The sequence below is a fragment of the Triturus cristatus genome, chromosome 1_1 (assembly GCF_964204655.1).
Source record: "Triturus cristatus chromosome 1_1, aTriCri1.1, whole genome shotgun sequence".
Taxonomy (NCBI): Eukaryota; Metazoa; Chordata; class Amphibia; order Caudata; family Salamandridae; genus Triturus; species Triturus cristatus.
The window spans coordinates 870490187-870505184 of NC_140579.1; the positions used below are offsets into that span (position 1 = coordinate 870490187).

The 14998-nt window shown below is 46.7% G+C and overlaps 1 protein-coding gene across 7 annotated transcripts in view; it reads left to right on the top strand.

Annotated features, from left to right (window-relative positions):
* TOX4 (TOX high mobility group box family member 4) overlaps positions 1-14998 on the top strand; it is a 798038-nt gene that overhangs the window by 343713 nt on the left and 439327 nt on the right. For 6 of the 7 annotated variants that reach the window (XM_085650564.1, XM_085650575.1, XM_085650560.1 and 3 more), the window contains one exon: positions 1511-1771. The exons of the other annotated variant lie outside the window; for it this stretch is intronic. In XM_085650564.1, the coding sequence (XP_085506690.1) occupies positions 1511-1771 (261 nt within the window). The remainder of the gene's footprint in view (positions 1-1510; positions 1772-14998) is intronic. 7 annotated transcript variants of the gene reach the window in all.

Sequence of the window (14998 nt, forward strand, 5' to 3'; positions counted from 1 at the left end):
GATGCTCAGCCGCCGGCTAGCACTCGACCTGGGTATCCCCCACGAGTGAAGTCGCTGCGTCACAGGTGACAAAATGGCGGCCCAGTCCGGTCACCGTCAGCCGCAAGAGCTTGTGTGAGACAACCAAGGGGGCCGCAGCAGAGGGGTCTCATCAGCACATCCCTCCGGTAATCAGCCCAGCAGCAGCGGGGGTCACTTGCATCCAGCAGCCAGGACTCCGGCGAAGGCTGCCACCACTGCTCCTTCGGGGACAAAATGGCGGCCGGGCGGAGCAGGCCAAAACGACCAGGCCCAATGACACCACCGGGGTCCCCGAGGCACCCCACAGTAAAATAAGTTCCACCACCGGCCCCCGTCTGTCACGCACAGGGGCCCAGATGGTCCAACCCCATCAGGGAGTCCGCTGTACCTCGGCTAGGGGTTAGGGCCTCCGCAGTGCGAGGTGTCGCCGTCACCAGTCTGAGTGCCAGGGCACCCGTCCCAAGCCTTCCACACCGTCGGGTCCCTTCCCGCAAGGCTCCTTCAGTCACCGTCGAACGGCGGCCCAGATCCCCTCCAGATCGCAACTTTCAGCACCAGGCCCAGCCGAGGCGCCCGGACAGCTCTCCAATGCGCTCCGCCCCTCGGGCTCGCCGTCGCCGTTCCTTGGTCTCGATCGAACTTTTTGGGGGGGTTCCCCCGAGGCGATCCGAACCAAAACAGCACCAATGTGCACCCCTGATGCTCCGCCACGCTCCTCTCCCGCGCTGAGCCTCAGCGGGGGGAGAAAAGCATAAGAAAAGGGCTCTAGCTTGGCCGGGCCGGAGGAGCTACGGGAGGAAGCGTCCGCTCACCCCGCCATCTTGGCCACGCCCCCAGTACTGGTACATTTGAGCCAGTAACTTGGAATATATCCTCAGAACCTCAAGAAGAACCTTCAAAGTCGTGTTAACGGAGCTACCCTTATCCTGTGAAGTGTTTGTATTTTGTTTGTCCTTGATATGTCAGTCAAGCAGGATGGAGGTGCTCATCTCTTTATCTTGCAAAAGCAGAACATAACTTGGCCAAGATCCCCTTGATATGGCATTGTTTCCCTTTTAATAGATGTCCTTCCCTAAACAACTGTACAACCCTCCCATTCAGTTATTGTTTTCCCCGAAGTATTGTCTCATAACCTTCTCAGCATGTTAGTTACTTGTTTTCAGTCTGCTCGCGAAGGACCCCCACTTGATTCTTTACTTTGGGTTGCATTTGCAGAGGGAGGTGTGAAATGAAGTACTAAAGTAGATGCACTTGGCTCGACAGGTCAGCATTTACACAGCAGGTGGTTAGATGCCAGGCCGCAAAACTATTGTTACAGTTGGCTACCTTGTTTGGGTACCTATTTAGGAGTTGGATTGGGTGCAGGTTGTGCTTACTACAATTTTTGCTCTATTTCAAAGGACTCCCAAACATGGAAGACAAGTGCTTGTGTGTAATGCGCTGGTTATATTTGGTGACTTTAAGTCTTCTTTCTGATTCTTTTCTTCAGGATATGGACCATTCAGTTGTGACTCCGTACAATGCCAACCCCCCTGTGACTATAGATGTGTCTATGTCCGACATGAGCTCAAGCCTTCTGGGCCACAGTCAGCTGACCACTATTGACCAGTCGGAGTTAAGTTCCCAGCTGGGTATGGGGCTAGGAGGTGGCACAATCCTCCCTCCTGCACCTTCACCTGAGGAGCGGTTGTCGACAACACCATCCCCAACAAGCTCACTGCACGACGAAGACATGGAGGACTTCAAAAGGGTATGAAATCAAACCTGGCATCCCAGCACTGGTGTTGACTCACAGCACACATCAACCACAGCCTCCTTGCTTTTCCACAAATAGGGGACTGGGGACACAGCAGAACATGTAAATCCTGACTGCTAACAACACCTGCTATTAAATTACTGTGATCCACACAGTTTTACAGATGCATATGTCCTAGACCTTCGCCAGCTGCCCACTAATAGCAATTGCACGAGTTATGTTAATAAGTCTAATCTCTGACTTGCATCACTGCTATTTTAGTACTGATACGCGAGCCCTGCATTGCCAGCATACCCTAGTTCTAACTTGTAACTCTAAATCTTATTACAGCAGTGTCCCACATCACACAGCTGTGCCAGTAAACCTCCATCCTGATCTGCAGCTCCTTTCATTTGTTTGAGTAAGACTTCAATGCTGCTGTACTGTGCTGTTTCTCAACTCTGGTGTAGTTGTGTGTGTGCTTTTTAAAAAAAAATGTATTATAGGATTTCACCTATATTTTGCAGTCACATGCTGGAAGTTATCCCTAGGCCTTCTGTAGGTGTACACTCAATTAGCGTATTGGGGGGTTTAAATGTAATTCTCGACTAAGGGGTCTAACCTAAATTCATAATAATTTATTTACCATAGTAAAGTACTGATTGGGCATTGATGATGTTTGTTCTCTCACATTGTATCTGAGTTTCTTATTCCTTCTACCTGCTGAAGTAAGGCTTGACTGCTCTACCCCAATTCCCTGAGACAATGAGGTATACAGCGTGATGTAACCTGGCTATTCGTTTGGAGCACACCAATATTGTGACCTCACAGGATACTGTATTAACCTCTGAGCGCCCCAGGCCCCCAAAAGGCCTCAAAGGAACTCTGATGGAAAGGACTCGTAGCTTTTGTTTTTCAAAGGAGACATTTTCTCAGTGGAGGGTCATAAGATCTACCAGTCTGCTGACATCACCCGAGTCTATCTCAAAATCTCCACAACTAATAGAGACTGAAAACCTACCTCAAATGCATCCAAACCTGGTCGTAAAAAAAAAAAAAAAAAGACTAAAGCAAACAAACATGATGCTATACCCTACAAAGATCGAATTCCTCCTCTTTGCTCACCATACCAATATTGTCGGATTGTCATGGCTTTCCAACTTAATCCTGTTAGGGCTCTCACCCCCCCACTGACTAGGGTCAAGCAGTGATATTTGACCTTCTCTGTTGAGAACGTTGCAGGTTGCTAAGAAGACCAAAACAAGCCTAGTTGACATTCTCCTTACTAAAAAAGGTTTATCGTTTTCTCCCAGGAGAAGACTTAAGTGGGTCCGTTTAAGCCCTAATCCTTTCCCTCCTAAATGGAGGCAACTCGCTGCTTTAGGAAACTGGGCTTGGTTGCAGTAACCCCTGTCAAAGGTTTGCCTCATATCTGATGCAACTTTTTTTTTTTTCATTTGTTTATTAAACAGCTTGCGCATAGAAATCCTACATCACCCCGAGCGCAGGGGAAACCAGGCACTGAATACAATAGCGTAATTCAAATTGACTTTTCCTTGGTCCATCTGATGCAACTTTAACTGAAAGTGTACTGCGTTTCTGCTAACCAGGACCCCAATATCCGTATTCCTTTGTTCCACAATTGGCACCACTTTAGATGCCATGCAAGTCCCTAGTAAATGGTACTCCTCGTACCTAGGGCATTGGGTTTAAAGAGGGACCCTATGGGCTACAGCACAAATTGCACCATCCTAAGGGACCCCTCAACAAGCTCATGCAAACTTCCATTGCAGCCTGCGTGTCTTGGTGCAGAGAAAAACGAAGAGTCGACATGGCACACATCCCTGTGTGCCATGCTTACACAGCACTGCATTTGGTATAGGCAAGTCACCCTTACAGCCATAAGGTAGTGTGCACTATACTCTTGTGGGCTTATCTGTGTGTGTGTGTGTCCCTGTGATATCTAAATACACCCTTGGATATAGTGCACAAAGAGGAATTAAATGAAATACTTGATGACATCAATAAACAGCTTGATACATACACAAAAGAAATCAATGAACGAAAAATCCGAAAATTCAAAAGAGACACACTGGACTACAAATTAGGAGAGATTTACAATTGGGCGGATATCTATGCGAGACGCCGCCAACAACAAAAAACACATACAGGGGGAACAACTGATGACACCTCTTCATCTGAAGATTCACAATTCAGAAAAAGATCACCAATGGAGAGAAAAGAATCTAATAAAAGAGGCCAAACACCTTCCACGTAAAGTGGACTATCTTCAGAAATATCTAACAAAACTTCTTTTTTAGCAACAGATTCCATAAGAGAAGAACCAGGAGGAGACATGGGGAAAAACAAAATCAAAAACACAACCGGACACAGTATCAAAAAATACGAGGAGTCAAAAAATCTAGTTATAAACATTTCTAAACAAACCACAACCGACCTACAATTGAAAGTCTTACAAAAGGGAACAAAGTATGTATCCACATATCACTCAAACCTCTTGGAAACACAAATTTGTATATACAAATGTCTTCAATCATTAAGATTAATGCACTTCTTCACTAACATTGCGGAACAAACCAAAGAACCATCTAAAGACAAGTCATAAGGTATTGGATGCCTTTGAAAAAGTAATCACCAAAGACATAGAAAGGATTTTTAAACAACCCAAAACAAAAACTACGAATCTCACTCAAAAGGAACATCAAGCGTTAAAACAATTGGCAAACAATCCACACATAACCATTCGTCAAGCGGATAAAGGTGGCGCCATGGTCATCATGGACACGGATTACTATTTGTCAAAAGTCAATGAACATGTCAATGACGCAAATATCTACACCAAAATCAACACGGATCTTTCCAAAGAATTCACCAAAATTCTCAGTACTATCATTGAAAAAGCAATAAATCGTGGTATTATCGGGATGAAAGAAAAATAATTTTTACTGAAGAAGAATGCAGCACTCCCGTATATATACATGATTCCTAAAATACATAAGCACCCCACAAAACCACCATGCAGACCAATAGTTTCAACCATAAATACTATACATGAACACATCGGAAAATACCTAGATAAACATTTACAACCTATTGTTAAATCAATGTCGACTTACATCAAAGATACCACCAATTTTTTTAACATCTTAGAAGACCATAAAGCAAAATACACCAAAGAAATGGTTCTATGTACAATTGATGTTAAATCATTGTATACATCTATCCCTCATAACCTTGGTTTGGAAGCAGTGGAATCTGTTTTGACATTGACAGAAAATGACCATGACCTAAATGTGTTTCTAATGGACCTTCTTCACTTTTCCCTTTATCACAGTTATTTCAAGTGGCAAGATGAATATTTCATCCAAGCTTCAGGCACTTCGATGGGAAATTGTTAGGGGTGGGCGGAATTTGCGAAATTCACTTTCGCAAATTATCGCGAAAATGTTAAAAATCTCCGCAAACACGCGGAAATATCGCGAAGATGCGGAAGTTTTTTTCCCGCCAGTTTGCGGTATTTTCTGCCTGGTCGCGGCTCGCCAACTTACCCATGCGGTTGCGGCCATCTTGTTTTCACGTGTCTCGTGGTGCATGATCGCGAGAAGAAAGACGTGATCGCGCGATGAATGACGTTACTGCGGGCGAGAACTGTTGCGAGATAGCGCAAATGGCTACCAACAAATTTAACATCTCGTGGAGAACGCGACCGGATCGGGAAAACTTGTCGGCGAACGCGGGGATTCAGGTAAGGCGATCGCGCGCGGGAATGTATTATTTTACAGCGCGAGCAAGCAAAAAATTTCCGGTAAAATGCGGATTGCCCAGGCCTAGAAATTGTGCAGCATATGCAAATATCTTTATGTATCGTTTTGAACTAGATAACATCCTGCATGAACATGAATGGGTGGAGAACTTGATTATGTACAAAAGGTACATCGATGACATTTTCATTTTATGGAAAGGATCTGAATCTTCATTAGAATCGGCTATAGAAAAGCTCAATTGAGTAAATGACCGAATTGGCTTTACCCACACTATACATAAAGAAGAAATTACTTTCCTTGACGTAAATATTTGTAATAAAGATGGAGTATTGAACACCACAATTTACACTAAACCTACCGACAATTTACTACACTTTAAAGGTTTTCATCAACCATCGTTAAAACGTCACCTTCCAGTTTCCCAATTGTTACGTCTGAAAAGAATTTCATCATCAGATAAATCATTCAAGGAAAGCATGTCGAACATGGTTAACAAATTCTGGGAGAGAGAGTACCCTGATAAAATTCTACAGGAAGCAGTAAATAAAAAGTAGAGTAAATCAAAAGAGAAAAATTATTGACACAAGATAAAAAGATAAAAGAGGAAAATAGAATGGTATTTGTATCTAAATTTTCTACAAAAAGTCAAAACATCAAAAGAATCATGTTGAACCATTGGCCATTGTTAACCTTGGAAGAAGATTTTAGGGGAATTTTTTCAAGACCTCCAATACTTGCGTATTCACACACGCGAAACATTAAAGTAATCCTAAATCAAAAGGAAGACTGCCTTGACAGTACATACAAGGGAACCTTACCGTGCCACAATTGTGGCAACTGTAACACAATTGTCAAGGGAAATCAGTTTCCACATCCCCAAAAAGGCACTCCTATAAGGTTGAGGGTCACAGCCACTTGTGACAGCAACAATTTGATTTATATGATAAAGTGCCCATGTGGATTAGTCTACGTGGGCAAAATTGAACGAAAGATAAAGACACGCTTGATAGAACACAAAAGTAACATTCGTACCAAGAACTCTAAATCACCCTTAGCGGTATATTTCAATTCACATAATCACAACCCCAGTCAATTACGTTTCTTAGTCTTGGAATAAACCAAAATTCTTCCTGGAAGAGACAATACACAATACCTCCTACGCAGGGAGGTACACTGGATCAACTTCCTGAGTTCGGTTCATCCAAAAGGACTCCACGAACGTTTTGACCTGAATTGTTTTTTATAATACAAAACACAGGCCTTTAAACTATAAAAACCAGTGTAGTATGCTGTGTTAGTATGTTATCTTATCTAGATCATGTACCATCTATGATACACTTGTGTATATTCTTTTTTATTCATGTATAATCGCTGGTAGTATACAATGTATGACACACCAGGTTTGGAAAATCGTTACAGAATCATGATATTATCGTTATTCAGTTTATTGCAATTCAGTGTATTTTATTATTATTTGCAAATTTTCACTCGTGTTTCACTTTGTCTTCACCAGAGGGTGACGCACACCTCAATTTTTTTTTTAAGTTTCAAAGTTAGTCTGTTTACTGCAACGCGGTTCTGTTTTTCTTCTACTACTATTTACACTGCACATAGTCTGTTGTCGTTTTCGATTAGTCGCAAGTCATAAAATCGCGGAAGTATTGTGAACCCGCGAACGTAAGATGTGGCATTTGGGTTCCTATGTACTAAACTTGCAATGGAGAAACCTCTACGCGCAAACACCGGGTAAGCGTCTTTTTCACAACAGAAGTCTCCTCATGACCAGACTGCCAGGTCATGAATACCGATATTGAAAGTGTGTTTTTTTTCCGACAGTTATCTTTGCGCTCGTTTATTTTAACATGGGACCCTACGGGCCAAGTTTCGACCGATACGTAAGTCGATTTATCTATCTAACGCCATGTTGCATACACACAACTTGGTCAGTCCATTCTCGGAACGACACATAATGGTGATTTCTGTATATTGATTCCAGGCTGTTTAGAATCGCATGATAAACCTGCAACACTGTTGTGTTTCTACGCTACTACAATATTCGGTTATTTCGGTTTTGAATTATTATACTTAATTGTTTGTTTACAACCGAACGTTCTGGACCTTACCACTTGGAAGCATAGGAACAAGCACGCGGTGGTCTGTTTGTATCCTTTCACGCACATGTCTCTGTAATCACTGTTTTATGGCACACATGCTCTTCTAAAGTTTTTTTTTTAATGGATATCTCTTTCACGTTGTTGTGAATTGCGCAAAGATAGTATCTACAGAATCCTGGTTCTTTCATAGTAATATCTTATTTTTACAATCTTTTTGCACGTGAAAATTCTGTAACGGGGATATAAGGTATCAATACGTTGAAAAGTGTGAGGGAAAACACAACAATGTTCATAAATGCTGGGTGTTTACTTATTACAGAAATAGTCCCCTGATGAAGGGCGTGGCCCGAAATGCATTGGGCATATCATCAAATTTTATTTTAAAAACTGAAGATTATAACTTTGTTTGAAAACAAGAAAATAAACATGCCAATGAACTTATAAATACCAGTTGTTGAAACATTATTAAAATTACTTCAAGAGTGCACCCAGGGGACGTTGTCCTCGACAAAGGATAATACGCGGATCTTAAGCTAATTCAGTACCCTCGCACTCAGGAGGGGCTACCTGGCTGCACCAATCCACTATTGGTACTCGGAACGTAACAGTTACTTAATCAGCAGGAGTGCAAATGCCCTAAACCCCACACGCTTATTATACACATCCCTGTGTGCCATGCTTACACAGCACTGCATTTGGTATAGGCAAGTCACCCTTACAGCCATAAGGCAGTGTGCACTATACACTTGTGGGCTTATCTGCATGTGTGTATGTGTCCCTGTGATATCTAAATACACCCTTGGATATAGTGCACAGGGAAACCATAGAGTACATGGGGTGGACACTCGTGATTAAGAGTGCCCCAGCTACATAATGACTTTACTGTAACCCCAGATGTTTGATACCAAACATCTCGTCTTAATAAAACCACACTGATGCCAGTGTTGGATTCATTAAAAAATGCACTCACCTTAAAGGTGCCCCCTGAAAACCTACCAACCACTTGCTTGTTCACTGTCTGGTCTCGGCCAGTCAGCCATGCTGGACAAGTTTCTGACCTCTCCGAGGTCAAGAACAAAACCTGCACCGGGCGGAGGTGTTAACAGGAACCTACAAAGGCCTTTGTTATGCGCCTCAGTCCTCTCCAAATAGTGAAGATGCCAACCCCTGTGTCCTGACCCCACATGTTGGCGGCAAGACAGGTGGGAAAATTAATACAATTCGGAGGTGTGCCCATCTTCAGGCGGCACAACCCTTAAGGTGGACCAGCTCATGTGGACCCCACTTTTCAGATTCTCATATCTTGATTTGGCCAGGATCAGCAATCTAGGGTCAGGGTTATGTCCAATTCCCACAGGAAGTGGTCATATAGAGGGTGTAGACACCCGAAAGGTAGGTAGCTCATTGGCTACTACCTGTCACTCTCTGTAATGCCCCTAAATTGAGTATTTAGGTGGGAACCCTGAACCCAAGAAGTCCGATTCGAAGGATCAAGAGAAGGACGAAGAGTCATTACCTTGCAAGAGCTGCAGAGGAGCTGAGAACTTTAGGCACCTGCCTGCTCGCACCTCTTCAGAGAATTGCGACAGTGTGACTCGTCCTGCAAGCTGGAGAACTACCAAAACATTGGATAGCCTGCCAGCACTATGAAAATCACCTACAGTCTCACTTGGAGTAGATGAGCTACTCCCCTGCAGCCTCGTGCACTGACGAGCAGAGCCCAGTCCACCGCCTTGCAGCCCCCCAGCCTGACTGATGCTATAGACGACCAGGAGAAGGTACGTGTGCTCTGGAAGGTCAGAGCTGTCTTCCCACCGAGTGTGAAGACACTAGGACCAACCAGAACCATGCAGCACTAAGCTTTGGGGGTGCCGAATGCCCTGCACCAAACACCAACATTAAGAGTCCAGTCCAGATTCTCACTGCACCACAGCCGAGCAGCTGTCCAGGGACATCTGCATCACTGAGACCCATTTAGTGAGTTCCCAGCTGTCCTGATTTTGCTCCTGCCATCGGTTTGTCCCTAATCACGAAGAGCATCCTTGCACATCAGCCTAGCCACCCTAACCACTCTGCACCCAAGCCTCCCGGCCCGGGTACAGAATAACCAGCTGTGCCCCCTTACTCCAAGATCCCTTCCCACCCAAGCCCCTGTTTTGGAGCTTTCGGAATTGTCCCCAAGTCTCCCTCTGCAACCTTTTTTCAGGCGGCGCCCTTTTACTGTATTGCGCCCAGCTACAACTGCACCAGCACCCTGCACCAGGATAAACCGGGGCAGTTCCTATAGAACTGCTGGTAGTACTGTGGACTTTGTCCCACTACAACTCTAAACCCAGAAGGTGAACCCCTGAAACCAACTGTACTTAGTTTAATTGGATTGAGTTTTCTTCCCATTGGATTCAATTGTGCGCTAAGGCTCTCAACTTTGAAATTTTAACGTAACTGTAAAAATTGAAAACAAATAAAGTACTTACTTTTGAACACATTTCTTGGTTTTAAAACATATATGAAAAGAAAGTGTTATTTTTGTGATTTATTCTTGGAGCATGTCTCTGTTCACCCTCACTGCCACAAAAATGAGCGTTAGTGTTATCTACTTTAGCTTCTGAAAGTAATTTGGGGACCCACTGGACTCTACACAGCGACTTCTTGTTAGTGCTCTATTTAGAAAGCCAGCTTCCTAAACGTGCTCAACAGCATCGCAGACCACATCACTCATCTGAAAGGCTTCCTTCACGCAGAAGCACAGCTCATTAAAGGCTGAAGAATTCCAGCCACATCACCTTCTATTGAAAGGATTTACTCTGGCTCCCTGTACAAGTCCAGATCATTGTCAGGAAAGGACCCTGTGCATTTTTTATAAGGCTCAAATCCCCTGTCTGGCTAGTTAACAAACTAGCAATATCCGGAGATCAAATTAAATGAGGAGCTCCAGCATCGGGATATCGGAGACTAAACCTGGCAGGAAAAGAAAACCTGAAAATAGGCCTTCTGAGCCTAGGCCTTATGAGCCTAGGCCTGAGGGTCTGGAATGATATCCCATCTGATATCAGAACAGGACCAACCCTTCTGCAATTCAGGAAGAAACAGAAACGTAGTCTCTTCAAGGACCACTGTCTCAGATAGGCTGACCTCTCACCTCTTCTGCTAGCGCTGCCCCCCCCCCCCCCCCCCGTTGTCTGCACAGAGGCTTGCCACTGTATAATGCTATGAGAAAGTGAGTTATCAGGGTGCTTGTGAAACCTCACCAAGTAATAATGTCACTATTCTGTGTCAGTTCCAGTTAGGTTACATTAACTTAAACCCCATCCCCTTCCTGGGTAGCTGTGGCATAGAGCAATCGAGCTTAACTCAAAGGAAATAAACATAAGCATTTATCAGTACCAAACACTTAAAACGTCAAACACAACCGAATAAAAAATCCCACTGCTATTTATAAAAATATGGGATTTAATGAGCAAATAAACACCAAAATGACAGAATCAGATATGGAGACCTGGAAGTATAATTTTTAGGAGTTTTAGAGTTCTAGTGCCAAGGAGCGCAAAGTGCCAACCGCAGGAATCTAGCTTCGCTAGACTGCGCCAGTCGAAAGTTAAGGCCAACCTCAATAGGATGGGGGTCAGCTACAGGTGAAAAGTGTTCGAGGCATGTGGGCTGCTGAATTCATATCTGTGCATAGATCGCCGCCTAGTGTTGGGTCCGGATGTTTGCACGTTGTTGTCCTGGAAGAGTCTTCGAAGTATCCTTGGATAGGTGACTCCTCCCCTGGACTACAGTGCGCATGGGCATCCTCTCCATCCTCAGATTGTTTTTTTCCGCCATTGGGTTCGGATGTGCTATCTTAGCTCAAGTTAGGAAAAAATTTTGTCGAGGCCTTTAGTTCGCGTCGGTACTGTTTATCGATCGGTTTTCGATACTCTCTGTTGGTTTACTAACTTCCAGCACCGACTTTGTTCGCATTTACCTGTCCATCAACTACTTCGACGATGGAATCGAGGACGCCATTCAAAAGGTGTCCGGTATGTAATGCGAAGTACCCACACATCGACGTCCATCCGGTGTGCAACAAATGCCTTTCGCCGGACCACGACGAGTCGACATGTATGGCCTGTGCCCGGTTCCGTTCAAAGAAGACTCTGCGGAATCGTCGAGCGGCGAGGCTCGAAGCGCAGCACGCGGCACCGGCCCCAGCTGACATCTTCGACGACGCGGACGACGTCGAAGAAGTAGAAGTCTTACCCTCCAGTCCCGTTTCCGACCAAGAACCCGGATCGGACGAGGCCGACGAGTCACTCTTCCACAGAGGTGAAGACGACACCGAGGTAGGAGACGACGAGGAGGCCTTAGGGGCCGAAGAGAGTAGCTCCGATGATGAACAAGGCCTACCTGTTCAAACCGAGAATTCACCAGTGCCACAGACTATGGCTCCGGTCGAGGGATCGCCTTCGGGCCTTACCCGAGACCTATCACGCAGTCCTTCGGCCCCGCCCTCGGGCCCGGCCTCGGACGTTCAGCGGCAGCCATTACCGCTTAAGCCAGCTGGTTTCCCTTCCACGAAACCGAAAGCTGCTCAGGTTCCTACGAAACCGAAACTGAAAGTGGCGCTAGTCGGATCGAGGCCTTCAACACCTTCGACGCCGGCGCACCGTGTCGGCACCGACCGCACCAAGGGGGACTTCGGTGCCGAACTCGAGACGGGCGACATGGGAGTCGACAAACGGAAGAAGGCCATCGGCGCCGAAAAACCTGCTCGGTTACCGGCGTCGACGCCACCGACACCGAGGGCCGTCCCGCCTGCTACGCCTCGCAGCACCCCCTCGACGACACCGAAACCTCACGTGTCGAAGACGTCGACGGTGATCTCCGCACCTCGGCTCGATGCACCACGGGCGCAGAAGATATCTGCAGCCGCCTCGACGACCCTGGCGGGGGCCACGACCTCTAAGGCGCCCCGAGTACGGCCTGGCGCAATGCCAGGCTGCAAAACCAAGGCTGCCCTCCAGGACCAGTCGGGTTCGATCGATCCAGCGGTTTCGTCGGTGCCGACCAGCATTACCTTCGGCTTGCCTCCATCCACAATCCCGAAGGCGTTTCAACTCAGGACACAGGCCACCAAAACTGCGGTTACGCCTGTCGAGCCGTCACCGTCACGCGTCATCGACGCCGACACTGGCAGGATGATTCTCCACGACCGAAGGATAACTTCGGAACCGCCATTGGAACCTTTCAGGATCCCGCTAAAGAGGAAGCTGCCTGTGGACACAGAACCTCTCCTGTATGAACCCTTTCATTCACCCTACCAGGATCCACACCGGGCCTCCCCCACACGCTCCGACACGGATGCATTGGAGGACTACATGGGTGAACAAGTCCCCTACCATGTGGACACGGACCCTGATGACCAGCAGGACCCTGACCAAACTTGGGGCGACCCTGCAGACCCCAGTGCACCTCTTGATGCACAGGACCCACAACTATATGGGGCAAAAACGTCACCCACAGAGGATACTGCGGCGTTCAACGCTCTGATTGAACGGGCGGCGAACAACCATGATGTACAGCTTCACTCTGATATCATCGAAGATGACTTTCTAATGGACACCTTTGCATCCTCAGAAAGACATGTAAAGACTCTGCCAATGTTGAAGGGGGTCCTTAAGCCAGCCACTGACATTTTCAGGGAACCCACCAGGGCACGAGTGATAAACCCCAGGATCGATAAGAAATACAGATCAGCACCTGGGGATCCTACTTACATCAGAGGACAATTACCACTCGACTCCATCGTTGTGGCGAATGCCCGCAAGAGGGCACACTCGCAGACAACGGGTGACGCTCCTCCCCCGGACAAGGAGTCCAAGGTGCTGGAGACCTCCGGCAAGCGAGTTGCCGCACAAGCTGCAAGCATATGGCGCATAGCTAACACTCAAGCGCTCCTCGCTCGCTACGATAGGGCGCACTATGACACAATGGAGCAACTCCTTCAACACCTCCCTGACCCCTACAAAGAAGGTGCAGAAATCCTTATCAGAGAGGGACAGCTACTCACAAATGCTGCCATCAAATGTGCACTAGACGCTGCTGACACGGCTGCCAGGGCCATCAACACTAGCGTCATCCTACGACGTCACGCCTGGCTACGTATCTCAGGATTCAAGCCTGAGGTACAAAACAATATCCTTAATCAGCCTGTCAACCCCGACTTTTTGTTCGGGCCTGAGGTTGACGCCACCCTCGAGAAGATAAAAAAGGACACGGACACTGCAAAGTCCATGGGCGCCCTACAAACTCAGTCCTTTCGGAGCGGCTCCTTTCGTCGCCCCGGAAACAAGGGAGCAGGCAGAGGACAGGGGTCACAACAAACATATAACAAGGGTAATACGCAGACCACCTACGATAAGAACACCCGAGGTGGCTATCGTGGCTCCAGTACCAAGGGCAGAGGACGTGGCTACGGCAACACCAGGTCCTCCCCCAAGAACAAGCAGTGACGCCCTCTCCCTTCCTCCCGACCACATAACACCTGTCGGGGGAAGGCTACAACGGTTCCTGTCCACGTGGAACTCCATCACCACGGACAGGTGGGTCAAAGATATTATAAAATACGGTTACTGTCTGGAGTTAACTTCCACTCCACTCACAATACCACCAAGAAACCGTCCTATGTCTTCAGAGCACTTGACGCTCTTACAGCAAGAGGTAGAAAGTATGCTTCTAAAAGGCGCTATCGAGGTCGTACCCGTCCACGAGCGGGGCACGGGGGTTTACTCCCTCTACTTCTTAATTCCAAAAAAGGACGGGTCGCTCAGGCCTATATTAGACCTGAGACCCCTGAACCAGTACATTCTTTCGGAGCACTTTCACATGCTCACTCTACAGCAAGTCCTTCCGCTTCTCCAGCAGGGAGACTTCCTAGCATCACTGGACCTCAAGGATGCGTATTTTCACATACCCATCCACCCCTCACACAAAAAATACCTCAGGTTCACTGTTCAGGGGCAGCACTATCAGTTCAAAGTCCTTCCCTTCGGCGTGACAACAGCGCCCAGGGTTTTCACAAAGTGCCTAGCTACGGTGGCGGCACATTTACGGAGACAGCACATACACGTCTACCCCTACCTAGACGACTGGCTCGTTCAAGCGAGATCGGCCCAGCAATGTGCAAGCCACGTGTCCCGTACCATTCACCTTCTTCACAGTCTGGGATTCTCACTAAATTACCCAAAGTCTCATCTCCAGCCCGCACACGTACAACAGTACCTAGGTGCGACTATAGACACTCTGGCGGCCACAGCTCAGCCAAATTTAGTGAGGATCAACGGCATACAAGCGCTGATCTC